At 39.2% G+C, this 27,478-nt stretch overlaps 1 protein-coding gene across 8 annotated transcripts in view; it reads right to left on the bottom strand.

Annotated features, from left to right (window-relative positions):
• NRG1 (neuregulin 1) overlaps positions 1–27,478 on the bottom strand; it is a 1,122,805-nt gene that overhangs the window by 216,543 nt on the left and 878,784 nt on the right. For 5 of the 8 annotated variants that reach the window (XM_011960743.1, XM_011960742.1, XM_011960735.1 and 2 more), the window contains exon 1: positions 511–1,127. The exons of the other annotated variants lie outside the window; for them this stretch is intronic. In XM_011960743.1, coding sequence (XP_011816133.1) covers positions 511–610 — 100 coding nt within the window. In that variant the 5' untranslated portion in view covers positions 611–1,127. Of the gene's footprint in view, positions 1–510; positions 1,128–27,478 lie in introns of those variants that run through there. 8 annotated transcript variants of the gene reach the window in all.

The raw sequence follows: 27,478 nt of genomic DNA on the forward strand, positions 1-27,478 counted from the left end.
AACGCCGAAGAAATTTCCCACGCGGCCCCTTCCTCGACCACCCACTTCTGCGCTGCGAGGCACACCGAGGGGACGGGCTGTCCCTCCAGGAGGCCCGTTCCAGCGTTTCCCGCTAGAGGGCACACGGCCCCCGTGAAAAGCGCTTCTGGCGCGGGGCACGCGAGCACGCAGCCTCGACTCCTATACCCCAGGTCTCACTCCCGGGCTGGGCTCCCCCGCTAAGGCGCTGGGGAGGGGCCGTGCCAAGGAGCGCAGAGCTCCCAGAACCCTGGGAGGGTGCGGCTGGGACCGCTGTCCCTTGCCCTGCGCTCTGGGCGTTGGCGCCCGGTAGGACTAGGCGCCCAGGTGAGCGGCGGCCCCGAGGAGGGGAAGCACCGCGCGACTCCACCGGCGCTCAGAGCACAGGGCGAAGCGGACGGGTAAGGTAGAGGGGAGGGAGAGGCCACCGCATCCGAGGAGGAGGAGGAGTAAGAGGAGGATCGCGGGGCCCGGGCCGCACTGCGCACCCACCTGGGCTCTGGCTGCCCGCTGCGGACTCGGGCTTCTTGTCGGAGCCTCGCTCCTTCTTCTTGCCCTTCCCTTTGCCTCTGCCTTCTTTGCGCTCGGACATCTCGCCGGAGACGGAACGCTCTACGCGGACGGCTCTCGGCGCAGGCGAGTTTGGTCCAAGGGCTCGGACTGGGTTTGGGAAAAGTTTGTCCCTCGAGGGGGAGAGCGAACAGCCGGGCTGAGGCGCTCGCGCTGCGCGGGGGCGTCTCCCGTCGCCTGCAGAGAGCGCGGCGCGGACGCTGCGGGCGGTCCCGGCCACCTGGAACGGGCGCTCGCCCTGGCTCTCGGGGCTGCTCCTGTCGCCCAGGGAAGTCGTCGCTGGGTCCCGCCACTGGCAGCTAGCGTCCTGGCCTCTGCCTAGCGCCCTCGCAGCCCGATCGGGGAGAGGTTGTCACCGTCCCGCTCGCGCTCCCATCGTCCGGGCAGCAGCCGCCGCTCAGCTCTTGGCCTCCGCGCGAGCCCGGAGTTCCAACAAGTTTCGGGGAACTCCTCGCCGGCTCTTTTTCAATTGCCCCGCAGCCACCCACCTCCCGCCCGCAGGTTGGAGGCAGGCGCCTCCTTCGCACCCTCCCCTGGCCTCGCCCCCTCCCTCTTCCCCACCACACCCCCACCCCGAGGCGCGGACACGCCACCGGGAGGAGCCTGGGCTCGGCGCTCCCGGACGCAGCCCCTTTTCCTCCCGCGCGGGCAGGGCAGGGGGCGGCGGCGCGGCTGCCGGGAACCCCCGACAGGGGTCGCTGGACGCTGCGCGGAGACCAAGGCAAGCGCCCCGGAGACCCGGGAACCCGAGCGGAGACCCGACACTCTCGCTGCCCGCTCCTCTCCGCAGCCAGGCAGTATTTGGGAGGGCTGCTCAGTCGCCTTCCACGCGGAGAAAAACGGCACAGAGAAAAGTTTGCAACTCCCACACCTGTACCCCAAGCGGAGGCTCCGTGGTCAGGAACCCTGGGAGGGGTGCGGGGGAACTTTGGTAGCTTTTCCAGAAGAGTTCGGGATTCATTCCTTAACTCAAGTGCAAAAGCCCTGTCGCACGTAGGCGAAAATAAACTCTAGGTGGAAGGGAGTTTAAGGTAAGATAATTCCTTCCAGGTGCACAGGAAAGGCTAAACGAACCTTAAAAATGCCAGGTTGCCTTCTCCTGCTGGGTCTGCGCTGTGTGTGTGTGTGTGTGTGTGTGTGTGCGCGCCTGTGTGTGTGTGTGTGTGTTGGGGGGGGGGTAAGTGCCTGTTAGAAATCTCCAGCTTTTCCTTAAAAAATAACCTGGCCTCTTCTAAGGGGGTGCCCCTAAACTATGTTTCTTACTACAACTTAATTTTCAGAGGAACTGATAAAAAACACATTTCGGAGAACGACTGAGAATAATTAAAATTACTGCAGTCACTGGAAGTCCCTCAGTTCTGCCGAATGGAAAAGCAGGCAGGGAGGGGTAGAATGAAGACACAGAACTGGAGATCCTTAATTCGTGAATGTGGGGTTTCTCAGATTCAAACTTTACTCAAAACTGCGCGTGAAACCTGCTCCTTCCCTTGTTCTCCCTCTGGTGGAGAATTCTAAAGAGCAAGGAAATAAGAATGCATTGACCCCTCCGCTGCAAAGGACAAACGTTAAAGACCAGGGTAATCGCGCACCACGGAAGGATCCAGAATTGTCTACACGTAGAGAAATCATTCTCAGAGTTATACCACAGCTGTGGCTAACTTAGACTCTTAATTTACAGTGAGATACTCTTGTGTTGTGGTCGGGAAGTGGTGAGTTGCAACAATCCATATTCAAAATCTATTGCTTCGCTTTAAAAGTGACTTGTTCTTGGTTTTCCATTTTCTGGGGTCAATGCTAACTGAACCATTACCTACACACAGCCCTCTCACGGTATTTTCTGATGGCCACAGTTTAAATAAAAGTGCAATCTGGAGTGTCTCCTTGATATGTAGATGGGAAGGGAGGGAGACAAGTATGTTCACTTTAAAACTCCTAAAATAACACTAATTTATTTGCACTGTCGTAAGAACAAAACTCTGTTGAATAGGTTTAACTGTGAAAAGATATCTAGCAGTCTTGCCATCATTATTTATAGTTTAAAAGTTTGATGTCCAAATAGCTTCTGATAGCCTTCCTACAAACACCAGATATAAATTTCACTGGGCTATAAAAACAGCAAAAGCAGAGAAAAGATGATGAATATATCTCAGTAGCACTATTAATATTCCACAGAGACGAATGCAAGATGGAGTCTGAACATTGGCTGAAATAACTCTGTTTTCCCAGGAGGGGGCCAGTGCTCAGTAAGCAGGAAATAGCAAAATTCAGAGAAGTCCTTTCAAAACAGATATTTTGTCCTGAGGATGTGAGACAGCATAAAGGCTTAGTATACACTACCACATATTTTCAAACATATCATTATGTTGGAATTGAAGGACTGAGAGCAAAGATGTATTCTGGGATTTTTTTTTTTAATAACATTTCCCCCAATTAAAAAAAGAAAAGGCTCTAGTAGCAAAATCCATTTCTATGAAAATATTGTAATTCCACCACTTTTGTTTAGAGTCTGGATGTTTTGCTTCACAAAACAGCTTACTGGTCATTTGTTAGAGTAATTTTTCAGTGAGGGTAGTGGAAGAGCCTACTATTTTGTGATATATTTTCATTTAAATGAACCTGAAGAGGTAGTTGACAGTCTTCCAAAATTAAGCATACATGACTATAAAAGAGATTACAGATACTATGGTGACTTAAAGATAAAATATAAAAGCAGGATTCCTACAGGAATTTTAGGGCTGAGGAATGAAATATGAAGGGAGGGAGGTGATATAAATGAGCATTTAATAGTTGTTTTTCCTTGGTTTGATGCAATAGAGCGGAAAAGACAGGACAAAAATTGCAATGATAAATATTGAAGGGACTTTAAGGAAAGATGATGAAATGGCAATTTCTTGACAAGGATCCTTTCTGGAACCATATCCAGATTCTGGAGTTACATTTTAGTTGTCACTTGCAGCTGAATTATCAGGAAATTCATGGCTCAGTCCAAAAAGGTTTTTTTCTAATATATTGTTAGGTCTTTATGTTATTTAATGTCAATTTTAAGGGGTTTTATTACATTATTTATGACTAGCTAAAAGATTAACTAAATAAATGTCAATTTCTCGGACAGTTAAAACATTTATGAGATTTATCAAGAATTTGATATTGTCCTTAAATTATTCATCTCTGTGGTCAGGAAGTACAAATGAATTTCTTTTGCATTTGTAAAAATCCTTGGAAGTGACCAGAACAAGGGATGGAGAAAGGAGGAGGAATATTTTAGCTTTAAAAAACAAAACCCAATTGTATAATTTAGAAATGATGACAAATCCTAGTGATTTAATTTTATTAATTTGTGTATTGTTCAGATCTTAGATCATGTATTATATAGGGTATATCAGCTCCCAGGTAACTTGTCAACATAACTCCTGATAAAAAGAGTGGAGATTTTAAAAAATAAACACCTCGGGCATTAAAGAAATGCAAAATTTAGATCTCACATTAAATGACAGCGTAAGAGAAACGCAATCGTGTGCCACTACATTTTTCCTTGGCTAGACTTAACTTTTAGAAGGACTCTTGGAATCTACAAAGCTGGCTGAATAGATCCTTTCTCTCAGTAAATCCCATTTGGGAAACACTCCAAGAAAATTTTTAAAACATGGAAAAATTAAGACTAACATGAAGACAAATTGCATTTTTGGCAAAATATTATGCATATTGACAGTAATGGGACTTTATAATTCTGCAGATGGTCACTTTTAACTTTTTTAAATCAAGTAACTTAAGATAATTTAAACAAAGATTACTTCTTTAAAAACTTTGCAACAAAGTTGACATTAATGAAGATGCATGAATGCAAAGAAAATCTCACTCAGCAGAGTCAACTTCAAAACAACCACTAAATGTATATGATTCATTCATTCACCAGGCATTTACTGAACTAAATGATAGACAAGCCGGGCGTGGTGGCTCATGCCTGTAATCCTTACACTTTCGGAGGCTGAGATGAGTGGATTGCTTGAGCCCAGGAGTTCAAGACCAGCCTGGGCAGCATGATGAAATCCTGTCTCTACAAAAAAAAAAAAAAAAAAAAGATACAAAAATTAGCCAGGTGTCATGGTGCTCTCTTGTAGTCTCAGCTACTGGGAGGCTGAGGTGGGAGGATCACCTGAGTCTTGGGAGGTCCAGGCTGCAGTGAGCCATGAATGCACCACTGCACTCCAGCATGAGTGACAGTGAGACCCTGTCTCATAACAGTAAATAAATAATAAATAAGCTAGACAGTAGAGAAACAGAACAAAATATTGTCTCTGATCTCATGAACCTAAAATATTGTGAGAAAGGCATAAAAACAAATTAAATATGACAATACAATATGAAAAACAAGGCCAGATAAGTTTTCTGGAATTGAAGCTCATAAAATTTGGGAGATCTTTTTAAAGAAAAGTGCTACAAAATTAAACATACAAATTTAGGTAATAAGAAATTGAGTCTCTTGCAAGTCAGAGGCCCTGAAGAGTAAGCTTCCTTAGCTTATGGTAAATTCACTTTCAGTGATTCCAAGCATATTCCAACATCTGTACCATAATTACAGAATGGTACATGACGATTATATACTATTTTGGAGATTAGATAATACTGTTACATAATATCACTATAAATAGGAGACATTAACAAGCAATCAAAAGGAATACACACAAAACTGAAATAAGCAAAGAGGGAGGAAACTGAGGTGAAAGGAGGCTTAATAATTCACAGATTTGCAATTGTCCTGTATGTTCAGTTAGACTCTTAGCATCAACATGCGTGTTGAGTTGATTAGGCAAAGCACTTCTGACCAGCAAGACACCCTGGCAAAACTAGAAGTGGTCCCCTTCATTTGGCAAATATTTAATAGAATTACTAATTAATCATATTGTCTGCTGTAAAGACAGTTTTATGATGAAATTATGAGTTTAGAATTCAAATAAAAATGCTAAAATGCAATGTTCAAACAACATTAAAATGAAATCTTTGTTTATGTTTTTCTGCTTGTGTGACTTTTAAAAATTACATACTAATAATTACTATTATTTATCATTACTATTAATGATAAGATTACTGTCATGATTGTAGTGTCATTACTGATATAATGGATTAAAAATGGTTAATACCGCTAAATGCCATTGCCAAATATCTTCTTCTGGCCCTGATAAACAGGGCCAGCATCATACATTTCTTCTGTAATAAGATGGATATATAAGACAATCATTTTTTAAAACATTTGAATTTCTTATAAGAAGAATACCATCCCACACAACTTTTCCGTTACTTTTCCTGACCTCTGCATTATTTATCCCCCCTCAGTCCCCTGGCAATGCACCCTTAATTTAGACGTGTATATGATGCAAATATATATATACTTATATATGCATATGTGTACATACACATATACATATATAGACATATATGTGTATACATCTGTTTATTTGTGTGTCTACATGTATCTGGGTATATAACTTCTCATTCCTTTTACTGGAAATGGAAAGTATTGTCTGTATTTGAATATAAGCCTATAAAAGGCAGAGATTATATATCCTTTTATCCATTTATTTTATATTGCTATCCATTAGAATTCCTAGCTGTACTTTGCATCTGGTAAGCACTAAATACTTTGCATAGAATGTACCTAAATAGAACAGAATGAAGATAAAAAGCCTAGTTCAGTGATTACCATTTTCTATCAATCAGTGACTAATTACCTACTGTGACAATCATTTTGACACCTTCTTTCTATGACCCACCCATCCCCAAGTCCTGTCATTTTGACTTGAGTCTTCTTTTATGCCTCTTCACTAAGTACCACCCCAATCCAAGTCTTCATCCTTTTTTGTTTTGACTGTAATAAAGCTTTCCACCTGGGCTATTGCTTCCCCCAATTATCTTGCCACACACTGTAGTCAGAAGAGTCTTTTTGAAATGCAAATTTAATCCAGTCACTTTTTGCTTCCCAGGAGTCTATCCAGTGCCCTTGAAGAAGGAGGCTGTGGGTCACCCCAGCCTTATCTCCCTTTGCTTCCTGCACAAAGGCCTCCTTGCACCATGCCTGCATAGCTTGCATCCTTTGCAGCCTTAGTGCCTTTGCACTAGCTATGTCCTCTGCCTGAATTTTCCCACGACCACCACACTTTGCCTAATTCCACTTAACATTCAGGCTCCAAGGGAAATTCAGTTGCTTGGAAAAGCTTTTCCTTACCTCTGTACACTGTTTCATCCCATCCTATTTTAACCTCTCTTCACACTTTTTGGTGAATAAATAAATATTACTTTCATATGTAAGACTATACATACAGAAGTATGTGTCCTGTATGTTTAGTTAGACTCTTAGCATCAACATGCATGTTGAGTTGATTAGGCAAAGCATTTCTGACCAGCAAGACACCCTGGCAAAACTAGAAATGGTCCCCTTGGTTTGGCAAATATTTAATAGAATTACTAATTAATCATATTGTCTGCTGTAAAGACAGTTTTATGATGAAATTATGAGTTTAGAATTCAAAGAAAAATGCTAAAACGCAATGTTCAAACAACACTAAAATGAAATCTTAGGTTTATTCAGTCAAATTTTTGATGATAATGATGATGGTACTGGGCATGACACCTTGAGATAACTTCTGTTAAAATAAGCCTTTCCAGGAACAAACATGTAAAATAAAAATCTGGACTGATCAATATAATCTCTCAATACCTTCTCTAAAAGGTGAGGTTATAAAATGATAAAGTGCCAAGAAGCATAATTACTTTTTTTCCTGAATTTGCTCTGCAAGTTTCACCTGTAGATTACATTCATTGGCTTCATTTCCTCCCTTGGATTCTTGGGAGGTGTCAGAGGAGCCCATAAAATAGTTGGGTTTTAGCAAAGATATTCTAATAAAGTGATAATGGTTGAAAACCTGCAAACACTGCATTGTTAAAGTGAGTTAAAAACCTCTTCTTGTCCTAGGCATAATATAAGTAAGCTTCCTCTCATCATTAAGATTATTTTTCACTTCACAGATTAGTGATAAATCCCCATAGAGTCATTTCATCAGGTGACACCCAGTAAACACCTTAGAACTATCTTTGAGTTTTGATTTAATTTCTCTAATATTTTACTAGATTCCCATCATCCATATTCATACAGCAAATGCCAAGGCATTTCTCCATACATACTTGGCGCTCATTTTCTGTGAGTATTTATTATACAGCCAAGAGAGAGATTCTGATGCTTTGATGGCTTTTAAGAGTGATCCCGCAAGAACCTCTTCAACGTTTCCATCTTCTTTCCTTTCAAAAGGCACTTTCTTTGTTATTTTGAAAAGATTCAACCCTGTTAAATTTATAATGATATTAAAATATAAATTGAATGTCATGAGTGATGAATTAGTACTTCAAATATTTGAACAGTGAGAGTAATTTAATACGTCAATTCTTTTTTTTTTTTTTTTTTTCCTGTGTGTTCCATAAGAGACACCTGGTAGAAAGCATTTCCAAAACAGATTATAGTTTATAGGAAATTACTTCATAATGTCATCATGATAGCAGGGCTGTATGGAGTGAAACACGGACCCATCATATTCTGTACCTGGCCCAGGCATGTATTGTAATAATACCACAATTACTCTTTTTCCTTCTTTCCCACATAATTCCTTCTAACTTCCTTACTAAATCTTTATGAAAACATCCTCCCTTTTCTTCAGTTCCTCCTGCTGTTAGAGTGCAATACTTCATATATCTGACTTGACTAGGGATTTTTATTTTCGAGGTGAAAGCCAAGAGTGAAGTTCTTGGTGGAATGTTACAGTCATCTCCACCCCTGGATCTGGGCCTAGAACTCAAGTTTCTTTGCAACAGACTAACTTTCAACACGCTATATGTTTGGGAATTTTTGTGTATGTGTGTGTTAAAAGAATCTATGTCTTTCAATTCTCATTCATTTGGGAAAAGAATTTCACAAGTATTAACAACTCAAGAAGGCAAGTCATCTTTTCAAGATGATTTAGCAGAACAATTAGCTAACTTGACGGAAACCCAATGGATGTCCAAAAAATAACTGGTGACCAACCATGCAGAAGATTGCATTCTTATGGAAAACATTGTTTTTCCTGCTTAATCATAAAGATTGGGTTGGCTCCAACTCTTTCCCATAGGTGCAAGATGGAAACCACCTAATTCAAGTGGTGCAGGGAGCTCTGGTCTTGCTTAGGGTCTTATTCAGCATGTAGGATTCTTTGGGGCCCAGAGAAAAATTCTGGGGGTGATCCTGGGTCTTATTCAATTGAATATCTAGAATATGTTTCGATCATCATTTGTGAGCAATCTCTGTTTGTCCCAGAGTGTGTACTGAAGTCTCTGTGATCCCATAAAGCAGTTATATCCAGGCACAAAAAAATTGTTTCAGTACACCTGAGATTTGTGTCTTCACATTCTGGTTTTGTAGGTGGAAGAAGAAATTTACTTTTACTCAGGTGCCTTTTCTGTTGCTTTCAGATTGAACAACATTTTTTTTATTGTTGTTGTTTCGAAAACATAGTCTGACAGGGTGACATGGAAATCATGTTTATTTCATAACAATAAGAGCGCTGAGAGTCAGCAACATACTAGGATTCTTATCAGAGTGGATTTATTATGGGTGCTAAATATAGCTCTGTCTGAGAAGCGCAATGTAAAGAATTTAGTATATATTTTCTCAACTCATTCTTTTTTTTTCCTTCTTCCCCTCTTCCCTAAGAAACTTTTATTAGAGTCTAATCCATACTCTCCTTTCTTTGTCCTGCCAGTTTACCTGCCCTGCCAATCTCTACTGCCGGGTTACCCCAATTAACCATTATCTTTCCCCATTCTATCAAAGAAACCATAACAACAACAACAACAACAACAAAAACCTTTCTTTTGACCCTTTACTTTCACTACCAAACACTCTCATATTTTTTTGTTTTTCAGTTCAAGGACTCTGTCTCGTCTCCAACTCTCCACCAATCTAATTAAACTGGTCAGAGTTCACCAGTGCCTTCCTGATTGTCATCTGAACTCTTTTTAATGCTTGTTAATGCCTAGGGGACATTGACACACACTCATCTTAAAACCTTTTCTTGGGACTCATAGTAAAATCTCAGTGGCATGACTTTCTGTGTCTCTTTTTCCTAAATCTTTTTTTTCTTCCTTAACTTTCTCTTAAATGCTGGCCCATGGTCCAATATTTAAAACTATTTTCTTCTTAACTACATGATAATTCTATAAAAACGTCATTCACTTGTCACTACCTCTAATGTTGATAATTCTTAAATGTTTATCTACAGCTCTAAGTTGTTTTCTGAACTGCAAGCCTGCATTTCCAACTACCTGAAACTAAATATGCCCAAAGACAGTTCATTAATCTCCATCCCTTACCTGCAAAAAAAGCCAAACAGAGCTCAAGATCAGAAACTAGGCATCATCCCACATTTTTCTCCTTACATCTTCCTTTTCTTCTCACCTGCCTCCAGCCACTTGGTGCCCCCAATTCTAGAGTGTTTACCGCTGAAGCAGACTTTATTCTCATCGCCTATCTTGTTTCTTCCCTGATCTGGGTCCTCTTCCTCATTCTTTGACTGGGCTTGTCAATTCTCTTCTTACACAGCGTCAGTTTCAGTTCACGTCCCCAGCCATCCTCACTCCTGCTACCAGAGTTAATCTTCTAAAATAGAGCGATTATCTTGTCATTCCTTTGTGTAACGTCTCTATTGGATTCCTGCTGCTATAAAATAGAAACTTCTCTTTAGAGGGCAGCCAGGTCCTTTCCAATCTCAATGCTGCATAAACACTCAACCTCTTTTCTATCTTCTCCTATGCGTTCTGGGCACCCTGACCACACTGAACTATGGTTTTCCAGCCTCTTATATTTTCTTGCCTCTATGACTTTAACTGTGTTTTTCCTACTATTTGGAATTTTCTTCCCCTTTTCTGCCTGCTAAAGTTCCATTCTTCCAGACCCAACTCAAAACTTGCCTCTTCTGTTTTTTCCTGATGTTCCCAAAGGGAACCAATGGCTGTGGAATATGTGTATTCCTTCTCTGTATCTTCAGTTTAACACCTGCATTCTTATAATTATTTGTTTTCAAGTTTGTCTGTCTGCCATGCAATAATGATGCCTCAGGAATCATCTCTTTATCTTCTTAAAGTACACAACCACCATATGTATATTAAAATGAATAGACTATAAACGTATGCAGATAATTCACAATTTACATTTAATTCAGCTTCGGAATGATTGGGCCGCCGTTGAAGGGTTTTGAAATCTTTCCAAATAGAACTTTTTGCTCCAACTCAATATACTTTAACAAAGCAACTGTAACTTTTCCAAGCTCTGCAGCTGTATTAGCTATATCTTAATTGATTTGTTCAGCCAAAAGTTACAGTTTGAGGGATTCAAGAACAAGCCCAGCTGATTTTTGCCATTACATTTTGATGTCCCTAAATTCACTTTCACCTACTCTGTGCCTTATTTACCCATATTTCAAAACATGGTATAATCATATGAACACATGTTGCTCATGAACCATCATGGGGTATTATAAGGTTCAACCAATTTCTTGTCTATAATTTCCTTTAGGAATAAAATTTTTATAATCTATCGCCTGGATCTTGATTTCTGGAAAGTTTAATTATAACTCTTGAAGGGAGAAACAGTCCCTTCATATCTTTGAAATTTTTTGATTGCTTGACATAGCCTCCCTCTCAAAGGGTGCCTGTCACTCAGCATCTCCATCTGCCATCCCCCAATCTTTGCCTAAATGTACTGAGAGCCCCAGAGAGTCACAGTCACAGCTAGGCCTAGTGGCTCACACCTGTAATCCCAGCATTTTAGGAGGCTGAGGCAGGTGGATCACTTGAGGTCAGGAGTTCCAGCCCAGCCTGACCAACATGATGAAACCCTGTCTCTACTAAAAATACAAAAATTAGGTGGGCATGACGGCGTGTGCTTGTTATCCCAGCTACTCGGGAGGCTGAGGGAGGAGAATCACTTGAACCCAGGAGGTGGAGGTTGCAGTGAGCCAAGATCGTGCCCCTTTCCAGCCTGGGCAACAGAGCAAGACTGTCTCAAAAAAGAAAAAGGTGAAAAAGGGTAACCATCTTCGTCAAAGCCTGACAAGGAGAAGCCTGTCCTCAAAAAAGCACCAACGTATCTGACCGAGCCTTGAACTCTCACTCCGCTGCACCTCGGTATTTCCTCATCTGTAAAATGAGGATTATAATATTGACTCTATCAGTCACCATTGTGAGGATTAAATGAGCTCACGGAAGTAAAGTCTCAGCCTGCATAGGCACTAAGAAAATGGCAGCTCTTTGGTTGCCACCCTCCCCTGACTTCCAGCTGCTGCTGCTCCTGCCAACCCAGCACAGATGTCTCCAGACTTCTCTGAATCCAGGCCAGCCTTATTAAAAGAAGCTTCATGCCTAAAGAATAGGTAAATTTTACTATTCGGTAATCAGTAAGAAGGTAATTCTGAATTATCCCTGGCCAATGCACTTACAAAGAATACGTGAACCCAATAAAAATACCATATTTTCATGGATTTGGAGTTTTTGCCACCCTGGTCTGAATTTACTTTCTCTTGTCATCCCTTTCTGGATTTCCTGTAGGATGGAAGACACTGAACCAACTCAGTTGGGGTGCAGCAGAAGGGAAGAGGAGGCAAAAGGAAATCTAGTACTTGAATGAGTAGAATCTGACCGACGTGACAAACATAATTTTTTTTTTTCTGTTTTAAGATGGAGTCTCACTGTGCCACTGAGGATGGAATGCAATGGCGTGACCTGGGCTCACTGCATCCTCCGCCTCCCGAGTTCAAGCAATTCTCCTGCCTCAGCCTCCTGAGAACCTGGCTTGTGCCACCACACCAGGCCAACTTTTGTATTTTTAGTAGAGACGGGGTTTCACCACGTTGGCCAGGCTGGTCTCGAACTCCTGACCTCAGGTGATCTGCCAGCCTCAGCCTCTCAAAGTGCTGGGATTACAGGCGTGAGCCCCTGCGCCTGGCCGACAACCGGAATTCTAAGATGACTCCCAAGACTCCTGTCCCCTGGTGCACACATCCTGTATGATCTCCTCCCCTTGAGCACAAGTGAGAATTACGACTATGATGGGATACCACTTTTGACTAGGTTATTAGTTGGTTGGCTTTGAGCTAATCAAGAGAGAGATGGTCTTGCATCGGTCTGATCTCATCAGCAGAGTCCTTAGAAAAGGGGGTGAACCTTTCCTGAAGACAAATATTCTCCTATTGGCTTTGAAGAAGTAGCTGTCATGTAGGGAGAGGGCCACATGTCTAAGACCTGAGGGCAGCCTCTAAGAGCTCGGAGCTGCCCCTGGCTGACAACCAGCAAGAAAAGAGACTTCAGTCCTATAGCTACAAATAATTAATCCTGTCAACAACCCGAATGGACTTGGAAAAGGGCTCCATGCTCCAGATTAGGAGACAGCCCAGTCAAGGTTCAATACCTTGATTTCAGCCTTGTGAGACCCCAAGAACAGGACTTTGTTATGCTGTGCTCAGACTTCTGACCTACAAAACTGTGAGTTAATAAATGAGTATTGTTTCCAGACGCTAATATTGAATTGTATTGGCCAATGTATTACATGGCAAGTGTACACTGTTGCAGTTATAAAATAATTTTAGTTGATGTAGTGTCTCAGACAGGAAGGGGTTCAAGGACAAAAATGATAAATAGAAAGAAAGTTTGGAATGTGTGGTAATGATCTCTGCTCTGCTACTTCCTAGCTCTGTCGATTTGGGCAGGCATTTTACTTTCCCAGACCTCACTTTCTTCTCCATCTGAAAAATGAAGAGCTGGACAATGGGCAAGACTATCTCCAAGGTGCATTCCAGGCATAAAATGTGCTCTGACATGGTATTTTACATCCTTGAGGTATAAAATTCTTATTTTTTGAAAGACTAAACCAAGGCACATGGGGAAGCAATTGGAAAAAATTCACAAAGAGCAGATGATCAAACCTGATTTGGAAATTCAAGCTCCCTATTTGTAGATCATCCTGTCTCTAGTCCTTTGACCATCAGCCAGACTCACAGAACATGGAATGGACACCGAGGAGGTTTATGAGCCTTGTCCATGGGTCCAAGGAGGACCTGAAGAGTTGTGGCTTTTTTTTCTATTTTTAGAGGGTCATAGTTTGTTTTTATTTCTCAAGGGGAGATTTTTGGTATTTGTTTCCTGCCAAAATAATCAGTAAGATAAAATGCCAGGCATAAAGGTGAATGCTATATAAACTTTAATGCACATTTATGGCAGACATAAAGAACTTTTCTATCAGTAATAACAATTTAACTCAGAAACATATGACAGCTGAAGGATTCATTAGGGAAATATGTACATGTTCCTAAGGAGGTCCATGGTCCTGAAACAGCAAACTTTTTGGCCTGAAAGAAAAGATGTGTTTAAATGTGGTGTTTTTGCTCTAGGACATAAGTTTTTATCTGTTGATCTGTCCAGATAACCCAAACAGAAACCCCGTAAGAGACACAAAAACAGGGTAAAGTGTTTAAAATCTGCAAAATCAGTTGGAATAGAATTATAATTATAGCTATGCAGTTTAGAAAAAGGTTCCTTTCATCAATATTTACTATATGATTGTGACCAGGTGAATGTATCTCTGTTTCCCAACCTCATTAAAACATAAAGCATTTCCATAAAGCCGTTTTAGCTTACATGTGTTTTTCAAGGAAAATTGCAGTGTGTATTAAATAATTCCAAGAAACCAAAGTAATCTAAAATTTTAAAATACTGGAACAATCTCAGAATGCTCAAAAACATAGTATGCTTAAAACTCAGCCCACAGCCTCTATATGGACAAAGTAAAATTAATATAGTAAGCCCAATTTAGATAAATTGAGCCTAAATTCCAAAGGAAATGTTGGAATTGAGATCTGAACAATCCAGATTGGTTTATACATTGATTAAACTGTCTGTTATAATCAGACATCAATGTTTCTATAGACAGAACTTGAGATCATCAATAAAAGCCATTAATATGCCAATAAAAGCCATTAATAGCCAATAAAAGCCAAGTATTTCAGCATCACCATTCTATGACACTAGAACTTATATTTGATTAGGCTTCCCTGACTTCAATCACACTGCCCATGTTTTGAAAATATCTGTGAACTAAGGTGGAATTACTGTGAAATTAACAAAACTTAAGCCTCGGAGCCCCACATTAGCAAGAGTCCTGTCCAAAGCCTATAACAAATTTTATAGTGGGAATTTACTATTTTTTTAAGAAAATGCCTCCAAAATGTAATCCTGTTTGAAGGAGTCTATAAACAGTTTATAGCTTGAGGAATACAGTAAAGATTCAGACAAGTTTACCAGTTAGGGTTTGCTCTGTTGACCTTTGGCTAGCTGTTTTTGCTGTTCTTTTTCCTTTTCAAGGCATGGTTTTATCTCAAGACAGAGTTTTGGAATTACCTATCCTAAATGTTTTAGATCATCTTCCCCTTCCCATGGCAGACAGCATTTCCTCATTACCGTATTTTGAGTATGTGGGTTTACAAAGCTTCTCCAAGGGTTTCTGGGTAAGAGGTATGTGGCTGGTAAAGAGAATGTCCTCTTTCTGTAGTCATGAGTATGACATCTATTTGCTCACTGACACTGTGACAAAAACTGCCAAAATTACTGTTCTATTTCCATACATTTCTTATAGAAATGTCTAGAATACAAAAATAATTAGTATTTTTAACGTTACTCTTTAGTCTAACCTTTCTGCCTTACAATGAAAACCCTAGAAAATGAATATCCTGTCTGAATACATTGCTAATATGTCCCTGATCAAAGCGCCATCTGCATTTTTGACATTCAGTGCATTTTAACTTACACATAAACATGTGATAAGTTCTTTGAGGGATGATTTTCTGTTATTGGAATCGTTACTGCTTTCCTGGTACTGAATATGGTGCTTTTACCTGGCAGGTACATTGAAATTTTTGGTGGATAATGAATGAATCTACTTTCTATGTTTAGTTAGTTAACAGTGTTCAATTTTGATAGGGTTACTTGTTTTCTCTTTTACATGGCTAAATGTACTATTTTTAAGACAATTAATTTTGGAATAACATTAAGTAAAGAATTTTAATGGCAATAAAAATAAAATCTGTTCAAAAGAGATTGTCTTAGCTTCTACCTGATCCTAAAACAGCCTGTTCTGTGATTATTTTAAAGGAAGAAAATAACACATAGTTGACGTAATTATTAAAATTAAATTGACTAAAATAAATTGATCTAGACAAAACATGTAACTAGTTGCCTAATGCAGACATAGCCTAAAACAAATTTAAAGGTATTTTATAGCTACATAACTAATTAAATCCATTTTATTGCACTTGAATGTCTAGTTTCATATCCCGATTACATGCTGTTTCCAAACAGAGGAGTTTAAGCTTGTACTTTCTAGATCAAGCTCTTAACAGCAATAACGTTTCTAGTGGTGGTGGTGTTGGTAATGATGTCCTCAAATGTTATTGTTTTGGGAAATTGCGTATTTCTTCTGTTGTTTGTATATAACCATTTATATTATATATACACAGGAAAACATGTTGTTACTCCAAGTGTTATGGACCACAATTATGAAAAATAAAGAAAAGAAAATGTTAAGTGTAGAAATGGAAGCATTCTTTTTCTTTTTTTTTGGTGAAACATCAGCAAGTCACATCAACATGTAGCAATCTAAGGCATAGGTTATATCTACAAAATCCCAAAACATACAAATGAATATAAAAAAAAACAGCAACTTAAGTAAATGTTTTTTCTACACCTTAGAAATTGTTGCAAATTTTGCGTTTTAGGAAAATTACACAAATATATGCAGAAATTATTTTTCTTAAGGCATTTTAACAATTACAATTTTGACATAATCATGATTAAATCATATCTAGTCATGAAGTAAAATTTTTGTCGGGAAGCCTTTCACATAAAAACCTTTAAAAACAAATCTCCGTGAAATCTCTATTAATACATGATCAAATTTTTCACTATGAATTATAAGAAAGACTCCCTAAAGAAATAACTTGACTGAAAAAACTGTAGTGAAAAGTATCATTGTCTAAAATGTCAATTAAAATACAAATCATATATCTTAAATAAGGCAAATGTTTCTATAAGAGAAATTCTAATCCCATTGGAGCAGCTTCATAAACACAGCTGTTTTTATCTTAGTTAGAAAAACACTGTTTCTCCAAGTTGGTTTAATTGCATTTCAAGTGAAAACATGTTTTGTTCTCATTAAGTGTCATTTTCATTTCTGATAGGAAGTCATGGGTCCTTTGAATTAGCAGCACCTTAACTGCAAGGATGGTTTTGGAAAAAAGCATTTTGAAAACACTTATAGCATATATTAGCTTTAATCAGGCAGACAGTAAAATCTTGGGGAATCTTCTGATTTATAAGTAAGTGGTTATAAGCCAAGTTAGCTTGTAGACGTATTTGAAGAATCTTTGGTGAACTTTACTTTGGTAAACACAAGCTCTGATTAATCCATAATCCTAGTAAATATCACTCCTTGAAAATCTGGGTGAGTTACTGGCACTCGATTGAATCAAGGCTCTGCTTGTCCGGTACATGTGTGGTCTCCAAAAAAGAGAAGGTTTAATGCCCTCTATGTTAATAGATTATAGGTAGAGAAACCACAAATTCCAGTATGTCAGGGAGCATCCTGGGTTATACTTTTGGTCCAGGTGTAATTACTAATAGCACCTGTGTTCACTCTTAAATGTGCTTGTGTTGGTCCATACGTTACAGTTATTCTAGTCATATTTTTATTTGGGAAGTTTTCTGTGTTTGTTCTTGGCTATCACTTATTTAGCTTTGGCTTATATGGTAGGCAGTATACTAAATATTTCATTGATCCCTCTGTCATTTAACTTTCACGATAACCCTATGAAGTAGAAATATTATTTTGCACTCTCATTTTATAGATGCATAAACTGAAGTTGAGAATAGCAAAATTCTTTACCTTAAAAAGTTCCATAAGACACCCCATACAACACCCTAAGTAATACTAAAAATACCATTTCGAAAGTTGCAAAAGTTTTTAGGTATTTGAGCACACAGTATCATTTTATACTGCCACAATAACATTTTTAAATGGATCTTTCATTCGAATCGCATAGTTTCCCTTTTTAAGATTTTTCTTTTATTACTTTGGCTGAAAATCTTTGGCAGAGAAAGTAAGAAACTTTGTTTTTCTTTACCATTTTATCAATCTTTCCTCTAAAAGTAATTAATATTTAATTAACTTTTAGGGAAAAAGGAAAAAGAAAGCAGAAAGACATAAATGGACAAAAACAGTGACTTTCTTGGAAGCATTTTAGTTGACTAGAATTGTGTTCTCCTTCATTAGGAAAACTCAGCATTTCGGCAGATGACAGGGTCTTCTCAATTTCCTTCTCTTTCTCTTTTTCTAGTTTTTCTAGAATTTTCATTAGAATTGCATGGTATTTTCCTGGTTTTCTCATTTCCACTAAATCATGGATAATATCTCTTTCTTTGTTTCTTTCTCCTCTCCTCTCTTCCCCTCTCCTCCCCTCCCCTCCCCTCCCCTCTCCTCTTCTCTTCTCTTTTCTTTCTGATGGAGTCTCACTCTTGGAATATAAGAATAATTACTCACTAGAATAAAAGGCCCTGCTTTCACTATAACCACTTAATACAAAGTATTATTTGTGTATCTGGTTACAAAAAAGAATTCCTAATGTAGAGTGGGGATATGACCAGAGAGGAAGGAGAAAGGAATGGAAAAGTAAATCAGTTCTAATTGAGAGACTCAAAGGCATATAAATCCAATTACAAGATTATCAAAGCAATTTTCAGACTAGAAATCAAACAACTTAATTTATTATTGGAAGTACTGTATGGAAAGAGTCATGCACCGCATAACAATGTTTCAGCAAACTGTGGACCACATATATGACAATAGTCCCAGAAGATTAGAATGGAGCTAAAAAATTCCTATCACCTAGTGACATTGTAGCACAACACATTACTCATGTGTTTGTGGTGATGCTGGTGTAAGCAAACCTACTGTGTTGCCAGTGATATAAATGGCTAGTCCATGCAATTATGCACAGTACATAATACTTGCTAATGATACTAAATGACTGTGTTACTGGTTTATGTATTTACTATACTTTTTATTGTTCTTTTAAGTGCACTCCTTCTACTTATTTGAAAAAAAGTTAACTGTAAAATAGCCTTAGGCAGTTCCTTCAGGAGGTATCCAGAAGAAGGTATTGTTATCGCAGAAAGTGACAGCTCCGTGTGTGTTATTGTCCCTGGACTTTTTCCAGCGGGACATGATGTGGAGGTGGAGGACACTGATATTGATTATCCTGATCCTATGGAGGCCTAGGCTGATGTGTGTGTGTTTTTAATGTGTGCTTTTAACAAAAATGTTTAAAAAGTAAAATGATAATAATAATAACTTTAAAACAGAAAAAGCTTATAAGAATATGAAGAAAGAATATGTTTGCACAACTGTACAATGTATCTGTGTTTTAAAGTAAGTATTATAACACGAGTCAAAAGGTTTAAAAAATTCAGGTTTATAAAGTGAAAAGGTATAGTAATTAGGTTAACTTTTGAAAAAAGAAAAATTGTTAATACATATTTAGTGCGCCCTATGTGAACAGTGTTTATGAAGTCTACAGCCATATACAGTGATGTCCTGGACCTTCACGGTCACTCACCACTCACTCACTGACTCACCCAGAGCAACTTCCAGTCCTGCAAGCTCCATTCATGAGAAGTCCTCTACACAGGTGTACCATATTTTGTATTCTATACTGCATTTTTCTCTACTTTTCTATGTTTAGATATGTTTAGATGCATCAATACCATTGTGTTACCATTGCCTACAGTATTCGGTACAGTAGCAGACGGTACGGATTTGCAGTCAAGGAGCAGTAGGCTGTACCACATGGCCTAGGTGTGTAGTGAACTAGACCATCTAGCTTTGTGTACATATCCCCTATGATGTTCACACAACGATGGGAATTGCCTAATGATACATTTCTCAGGATATAGCCACATCGTTAAGTGAGATATGACTGTATGTGTTCTGGAGTGTTCTATAAAGCTATCATAGTCACATTTAAGTATCAATCAGTTATTTAGTGGAGTAATTTGGTTCCTATGTTTTTATTCAAATTGAGTCTAGGACTGCAATAGTCATGCAATTCTCCACAATAAAGATCTCAGTGAAACTTTGTACAAGAACCAGTCGTGTGTTGAATTAAAGGTATACTATGTTGTTTTTAATAGGACCTGTATGTGTTCTATATATGAGAGGAACCATATGTTGTTTATAATAGGACCTATATGTATTCTATATATGGCAAGAACCAGACCCCCTTACATTATATACTCAGACATCTTACAGCTCCTCTATTATCTACTCTAAGCAGGCGAAGAATGTGGGAAGAAGAGAAGAATTGCTCTGAGAAAGAGTAAAGACAAAAAAGAACCACATAATCACTCATGAACAGAGTTACTATCACTAATTCAGGCTTAAAAAATCAACTTCTGTTATACATATATGTACATGCACACACACCTATTGTACTATTCAGTAAACTAATGCTTGCCTTTGAGGTCACCTGAGAAAGCTGACTTCACAAGTTCAATCCTGTCCAACAACTGGTGCACATATCCAACACTTACCGCATGCCTGTAACTTGCATACTGGGCTTTGTACTGGATTATAGGGAAACAGTGCTAAGTGCAAGAAAGAATCACCCTGATTAAGCTTATACTCACATAACAAGTAACTAGACATATAACAACAGACAGTACTTTCATGTAGTCATATATGAAAAATAAAAGGGCAAAAGAAGATAGTGAATAAAGGAGCCTTGGCCATTTTACATGGAGTGATCAAGGAAGGCTTTCCAAAGAGGTGGTATTTAAGGAGAGACCTGGATGATATAAAGGAGTGAGTTACATGCAAATCAGAAGGATTGGAATCACAGGTGGAGAGAACTGCAAATATAAACATCCTGGAGCAGAAGTAAGCTTGATGCAAAGGGGAATGGCACCAGTCAAGGGGAAGCAAGAGACAACCATGACCATGCCTGGGTGATTGCAGGAGAACTGGGGAGAAGTGATTGGATAATGGACATATTCTCAAGGTGGCGCTGTCAGGATATGCTGAGTGAGAAGTGTATGTGGGGTGTGAAGACAAAGAAGAGGAACAAAGAAAATGCCTAGATTTCCACCTGAGCAACTGGGTGGAAGGTAGTGACATTTATTGAAATGGGCATCAGTTTGGGCAGAGTGTGTTTTTAGGTAAAGGTCAGGAAAGGATGAGGAAATCAAGAATTCTGCATTAAGTTGTCATTTGAGATGTCTAATTTGTTTTTTGTTTTTGTCTTTGTTTTTGTTTTTAGCTTTTATTTGTATAGATTTAGAAGGTACAAGTGCAGTTTTGTTATACCAATATATTGAATGCAATGAAATTTGAACTTTCAGTGTATATTGACCCATTAAGTAATTTCTCATCCCTCGAACCCTTCCGACCCTCCCAACTTTATGGGTCTCCAATGTCTATTATTCCACTTCCTATATCCATGGTACACATATTTAGCTCCCACTTATAAGTAGAGAACATGCAATATTTGACTTTCTGTTTCTGGGTTATTTCACTTAAGATAATGGCCTCCAATTCCATCCATGTTGCTGCAAAAGATATGATTTTATTTTTTGTGGCTTAGTAGTATTCCATGGTGTGTTGTGTGTGTGTGTGTGTGTATAATGTTTTCTTTATCCAATCATCCATTGATGGACACTTAGGTTGATTCCATGTCTTTGCCATTGTGAATAGTGCTGCAATAAACATATAAGTGGAGGTAACTTTTTGATGTAATGATTTCTTTTCCTTTGAGTAGGTGCCAAGTAGTGGGATTGCTGGATCAAATGATAGTTCTATTTTTAATTTTTTGAGAAATCAAGTTTGCAATGTCTTTGAGTCCAAGTACAGATGCCAATTGGGCACTATCTGGGGCGTAGGGGAAAGGTTGGAGCTGGAGATATAAATTGAAGAGTCATAAATATATAGATGGACTATGAAGTCATGAGACTAGATTTCTTAAGTAGAGTGTGCAATTACAGAAGAGTGAAGGGCTAGAAATGGAGCCCTGTAGACCTCTAGCATTTAGCCCTCCAAAAGGAAGAAAAATGAGACTGAGCAAAGGAGCCTGTGAGTCGGAGACAAGAGATGAAGGGAAAAGACGAGGTGGATCCCCAATCCAAAGAAATAAAATGCCTCAGGAAGAGAATATGTCAGTTGCTACTGGTTGTTTGAGAATGATGAACACTTAGGATAGTTCACTGGATTGTGCAAGATGGACATCACTATTGACCTTGACAAGAGAAGTGGACTGTAAGCTTGATGGAAGTGAGAGAGAATGGGGACTCCACTTATAGAGAGAGACTTGGACCCATGTGTTTATCACCTTTGAGTCCTATATCAACAGACTAAAATAGCCTCTAATCTGCCTCCTGGTATTTATGCCCTTTGCAATCTCCTCACGTTGAGTATGGGCGGGCCTGGTGACTTGCTTCTAGCCAATAGAATGTGGCAAACGTGATGAGATGTCATTTCTGTGATTATGTCATATAAAATAGTGACTTCTATTTTGTTGGCAGATTCTCACCATTGCTAACTTTGATTAAACAAACTGCTATAGAGAGAAGGCCATGTGGCAAAAGATGAGGGTGACCTCTGGCCGAGAGTCACTAAAGAATAATACTCTCAGTTCATCACCTCATCAGGAACTGAAACCTGCCTGTAACTCCAGGAGCATACAAGTAGATACTTTTCTTTTTGAGCCTTCCCATGAGACCCCAATCTTGGCCAGCACCTCATTGCAGCCTTGTGAGAGACTCTAAAGTAGGGGGCCTAGCTGAGCTACACCCAGTTCCTTGGCCCACAGAAACGCTAAGAGAATGAATGTGCATTGTTTTAAGCAACTAAGTTTATGGTAATTTGTTATATAGCAATAGGTAACCTTTTGAATAGTACACCTTTTGAAATGCCACTAAAATGAGGGTAAGTAAAAAAATAAAATGGGTATTCACACACAAGAAAAGAAAAGCTAGAAGAGACAGAGTAGAAAAGGCATTAAAATTTTATAAGATGGGCAGCTGATGAGTTTGTAACAACTGAATTGTCAAAGTCACAAATGCTGAAATCTGTGCTCCTATAAAAAAGGAAATGAACAAGAAAGTTGATTTGTGCTAAATAATTATAGAAAGCCTCAAAAATTGGAGGCGCCAAGTACCAAGGAAGCTAGGAGGAAAGGAGGAAGGTGTTGATGCTGAAAACAGAAGGAGTGAATTAAAGTATATACACAGATCCATGCAACACCTTGAATAACAGATAACTAAGCCTTGTCCATGTAGTGGGGGATAGGAGGTTCAGTCTCTGAAGAGATTAAAGCAGAAATATTTTGAGCCTGGGGATGCAGGCTGAGAGACGTGTAAATATATGGTGTCAGACTGAAAATAGATAAATTAAGTGAAAGCCTACATTTGGAATGATGACGATTTCTATCTTCCTATCTCTTACCAGTTCCTGGAAAGCAGGCAAGTAGACTTAGACACGACACTACACACACATACACACACACAGACACACACCCCTACCTCATGCTTAAGATGAGAATAATTTTGTCTAGAAAAACTGCCTTGTGATAAAAGACTGACTTTCAGCAGTGCCACAGGGGCAGCCTCAGGGCCAAGCTAAGCAGGTGTGGTTCCGGCCTCTGTAGCCTTCATCAAGGAGGACAGTATTGCTTGCATCTTTTTCATGGGCACTGGACTCCTTAGCTTTGGCTCAAATGGGGGCTTATAGCCCTACCTCTCACAAGGAGAGAACAACGAGGAAAACAGTCTCCCAAGTGCCCATATCATAATTTCCTCCCTCTGTTGTGATACATACACAACTTAGAAGAAGCTTTGAGTATTTCTTTGCTCACGGTTTCAGCAGTAAACCTACTTGCATAGCTCTGGAGGGCAAATATTGGATTGCATTATATTTGTTTGCAAAAACTTAACGGAAAAGCTTTTCCTACTTAAAAGTTGAAAACCAGCGATTTCATTGATAAATTTGAAGGGCTGTGTAGGATAAATCGGGCAAATGAAATTCTATTCATGGGATGGGCAGTTAATAAGTGACCATTGAAATAGCCTAGGTTTGTGATGATAAGCTTTCAGATATACTTTGTCAGGGAGTGGACTGGGTTGACACAGAAGAACAAACAGAACATCTAATTCATTAGCTGTAGTGGAGACAGGAGTAAGAAATTATCTAGCATTTTAAATCTGCATAACTTAGGAAATTCGGTTTCCATGATAGACACAGGCATCAAGTTAACCAGAAGAATTACTGGAGGGAAAACCATTGTCTAGTTTTAGACCCATGACACTGAAACAGGCTGTTCATCTGGCAACTGGAATGCTTTTTTCTTGACACCATGAGAAAGGCTTTGGATCTAGGAAAAAAGTTTGGAAAAGCAATAGAAAAAAAAAAATCTTTAAGGAAAAGCATACTGAGACAGCTAAGAGGAAAATACAGTCCCAGGAAAAAGGAACCAAAAGAGAAAAAGAGGGGTAGTCAGGAAGGTTGGGAAGAAATCAGGGGAGTTTGTTGCCATAGAAGGAAAGAATATCAAGAAGAAATGAGAGGTAGGCACTGTTAAACATTGCTGAGCAACTAGGGAGGATATAAAACTAGGGAAATCACAGCCACTCAGGAGGCTAAGGTAAGAGACTTGCTTCTATCTAGAAGGTCCGGCTTACTGCAACCTCCACCCTCTAGGCTCAAGCAATCCTCCCACCTCAGCCTCTCAAGTATCCAGGACTCTAGGCACATGCCACCACACTGGGCTATTTTTTGTGTTTTTTGTAGAAACAGTTTCGCCACGTTGCCCAGGCTGGTGTTGAACTCCTGAGCTCAAACAATCCTCCTGCCTCAGCCTCTCAAAGTGCTGGAATTACAGGAATGAGCCACCATGCCCAGCCTAAGAAATCTGATATAGGACACCAGTGGAACCAGTTCTTTTGTCAGAGATTTAAAAAAAGGAGGCAAGAGTGGGGTGAGGAAAAGCAATCATGAATGTAGACCTACTGTTTTCAACTCCTATTTTTATTTATTTATTTATTTATTTATTTATTTAAAGACAGAGTCTCACTCTCTCTCCCAGACTGAAGTGCAGTGGTGTGATCTCGCTCACTTCCGCCTCCCAGATTCAAGTGATTCTCCTTCCTCAGCCTCCCAAGTAGCTGGGATTACAGGCACGTGCCACCACGCCCAACTAATTTTTGTATGTTTAGTAGAGACGGGGTTTCACCATGTTGGTCAGGCTGGTCTCGAACTCCTGACCTCAAGTTACCCACCTGCCTTGGCCTCACAAAGTGTCAACTACTTTTACTTTAAAACTCCTTTTCACTCTTAAAATTACTGAGGACCCCCAAAGAGCTTCTGATTCTGTGGGTTAGGTCTACCAATGTTTACTGTACTGGAAATTATCACTAAAGAAGTTAAGACTTTTTAAATAAACTCTTTTAAAAATAGCAACGCTAACTCCATTAAATAGTAACATAAATAACATAGTTTTTAACAAAAATATATTTTCCCTAATAAAAAAATAATTTTGGCAAAAAGAGAGCACTGGTTTACATTTTTGCAAATCTCTTTAATGTCTTGCTTCATATACAGCAGCAGGATTCTCATATCTGCTTTTGCATTCAATCTGTTGCAATATGTTGCTTTGGTTGATGTATATGTAGAAAATCTGGCATCAAATAGATGAGTAGTTGGAAAGGGATGTCTTAAGGAGTCTCAGTATCTGTAGAGGTCCTTGACCCAGGCATTGAGCATTTCTTTGAGAAACTTAACAATAAAAATAGACAAATTAAGGGCAGGTCATGAACTCATGCCTGTAATCCTAGCACTTTGGGAAGCTGAGGGTGGAGGATCATTTTAGCACAGGAGATCAAGACCAGCCTGGACAACATATTGAAAGTCCGTATCTACGAAAAATTTAAAACTTAGCCAGACGTGGTGGTGGGCACCTATAGTCCTAGCTACTCAGGAGGCTGAGGTGGGAGGATCACCTGAGTCCAGGAGTTTGATACTGCAGTGAGCTATGATGGCACCACTTCAGTCCAGCCTAGATGACAAAGCCAGACCCTGTCTCTAAAAAAGAAAAAAAAAAAAAAAGGCAAATTGGGTGCCAATTCAACAGAGTATTAAGTTTGAGAAAAGGATTCTGAGTTTGCTTGTTTTTAACAGTAGGAAAGACCTAAGGATGTCAAATATGTTTTTAAACCAAAAGGAAAGAAACAAGAAAAGGAGAAATTGAACATGCAAGAGAAGAGAGCATTGTTGAATCAAGTTCCTAATAAAGGACACAAGTGTCCAGATGAATAGCAGGAAGGAAAGTTTAGCTTTTCAATAGGGAGTATCAGCTTTTCCTTGTGACACAAAAGCATGAACTAGGATATGTGGTTATCCAGAGAAAATCCAAGGCCGTGAGAACACAGTAATAGGACAGGAGGAAGAAAGGTGAGGCACCTTCAGTCTTTTCTTTCAAGGGTGATCTACATCATTTGCTGAAAGTAAATAATGTGCATGGAATATTGCAGATAAGGAAAGATGGCTGTGGGGGATGGTAAAGAAAGAAAAAATAAAATAATGATCCAATGAGCAACATTATTTGGAAACTGACTGCACTGTGCTTAGCCCACAATGAAGTCCCAGCAAATGTCTTGTTTTAACCAATGAAAGGGCAGTAAGAAGGGGTTCTCACTGGAGGTCATGGAGCAAGACAGCACAGCTCTCTAGGGACCTGTGTTAGTGGCTGAGGCCTGGCACAGTAGTATGCACTTCATAGATTCCCAAAGGACTGATTCTTTCTCTGGAACGGAGGAAGTCCAAGCCACACGAGAAATATTCACAATGGAGATGGACTTCAGATTTGTCGCCGAAAAGTCAAGCTTGTAAAGTATCATCTTCTCTTCTGCACATAATTCAAGTAACCACTATACTCATCTGGTGCTTATTTCAGGAAAACTCTTTCCAACTTTCTGTCATATTTTTATTAAAAGCTCTCATATTTACATAGGAAATCAACTAAAAAAAAGGAGGAAGAGAGAGGTGAACTAAAGAAACTTTTCCTATGGGAATTTCAGTTAGGCACATCCATTACCATTTTTAATTGAGGGAGTAAAAGAAGCCATTTCCTGCCGTATCTTCTTCGAAAAGCTACACTTGAATCTGCTTTTTTCACTTTCTTTCAGAATAGCTAAAACTCTCTTTTCCTGAAATGTTTTCACTCAATTTCAATCTTTGAAATGATCACCTTTCTTTTCAATACCTGACTTTGCTTGAGGTCATCAACTTATAATATTAAAAAATTAAGTTTCTTTACTTCTCTTCAGTGATAATGAATATTAATATACCCTCTCTGTCTTTAAGTTTCATTCCTCCTATTTATTTTCTTAGGTAAACTCTTTTAAGCACTTCTGTATTCATTGCTTTTCATGGGGGCATTCATGTTGTATTCAACTTGGTTAAACCAGCACTCTATGACTGTTCCATTACGAGCCAGTTCCATGATCTCCAATAAGCATTTCCACCCTTGATTACCTTAATTTTCACATCTACAAAATGAAATATTGGAATACTGAGCACTAAAAAGGCAGAATATAATACATCTGTGTGTTGTCAAAACCAATCATTTAGATTTTCTTTATATTTTATTGCTTTAGGGAAAGACAGACAAAAAAATAAACCTAAAGGATATTCTATATCCATTTGCCTTTACAGTGGTTCGCATTA

This window comes from Colobus angolensis, unplaced genomic scaffold (genome assembly GCF_000951035.1).
Source record: "Colobus angolensis palliatus isolate OR3802 unplaced genomic scaffold, Cang.pa_1.0 Scaffold52, whole genome shotgun sequence".
In the NCBI taxonomy this organism is placed as follows: domain Eukaryota; kingdom Metazoa; phylum Chordata; class Mammalia; order Primates; family Cercopithecidae; genus Colobus; species Colobus angolensis.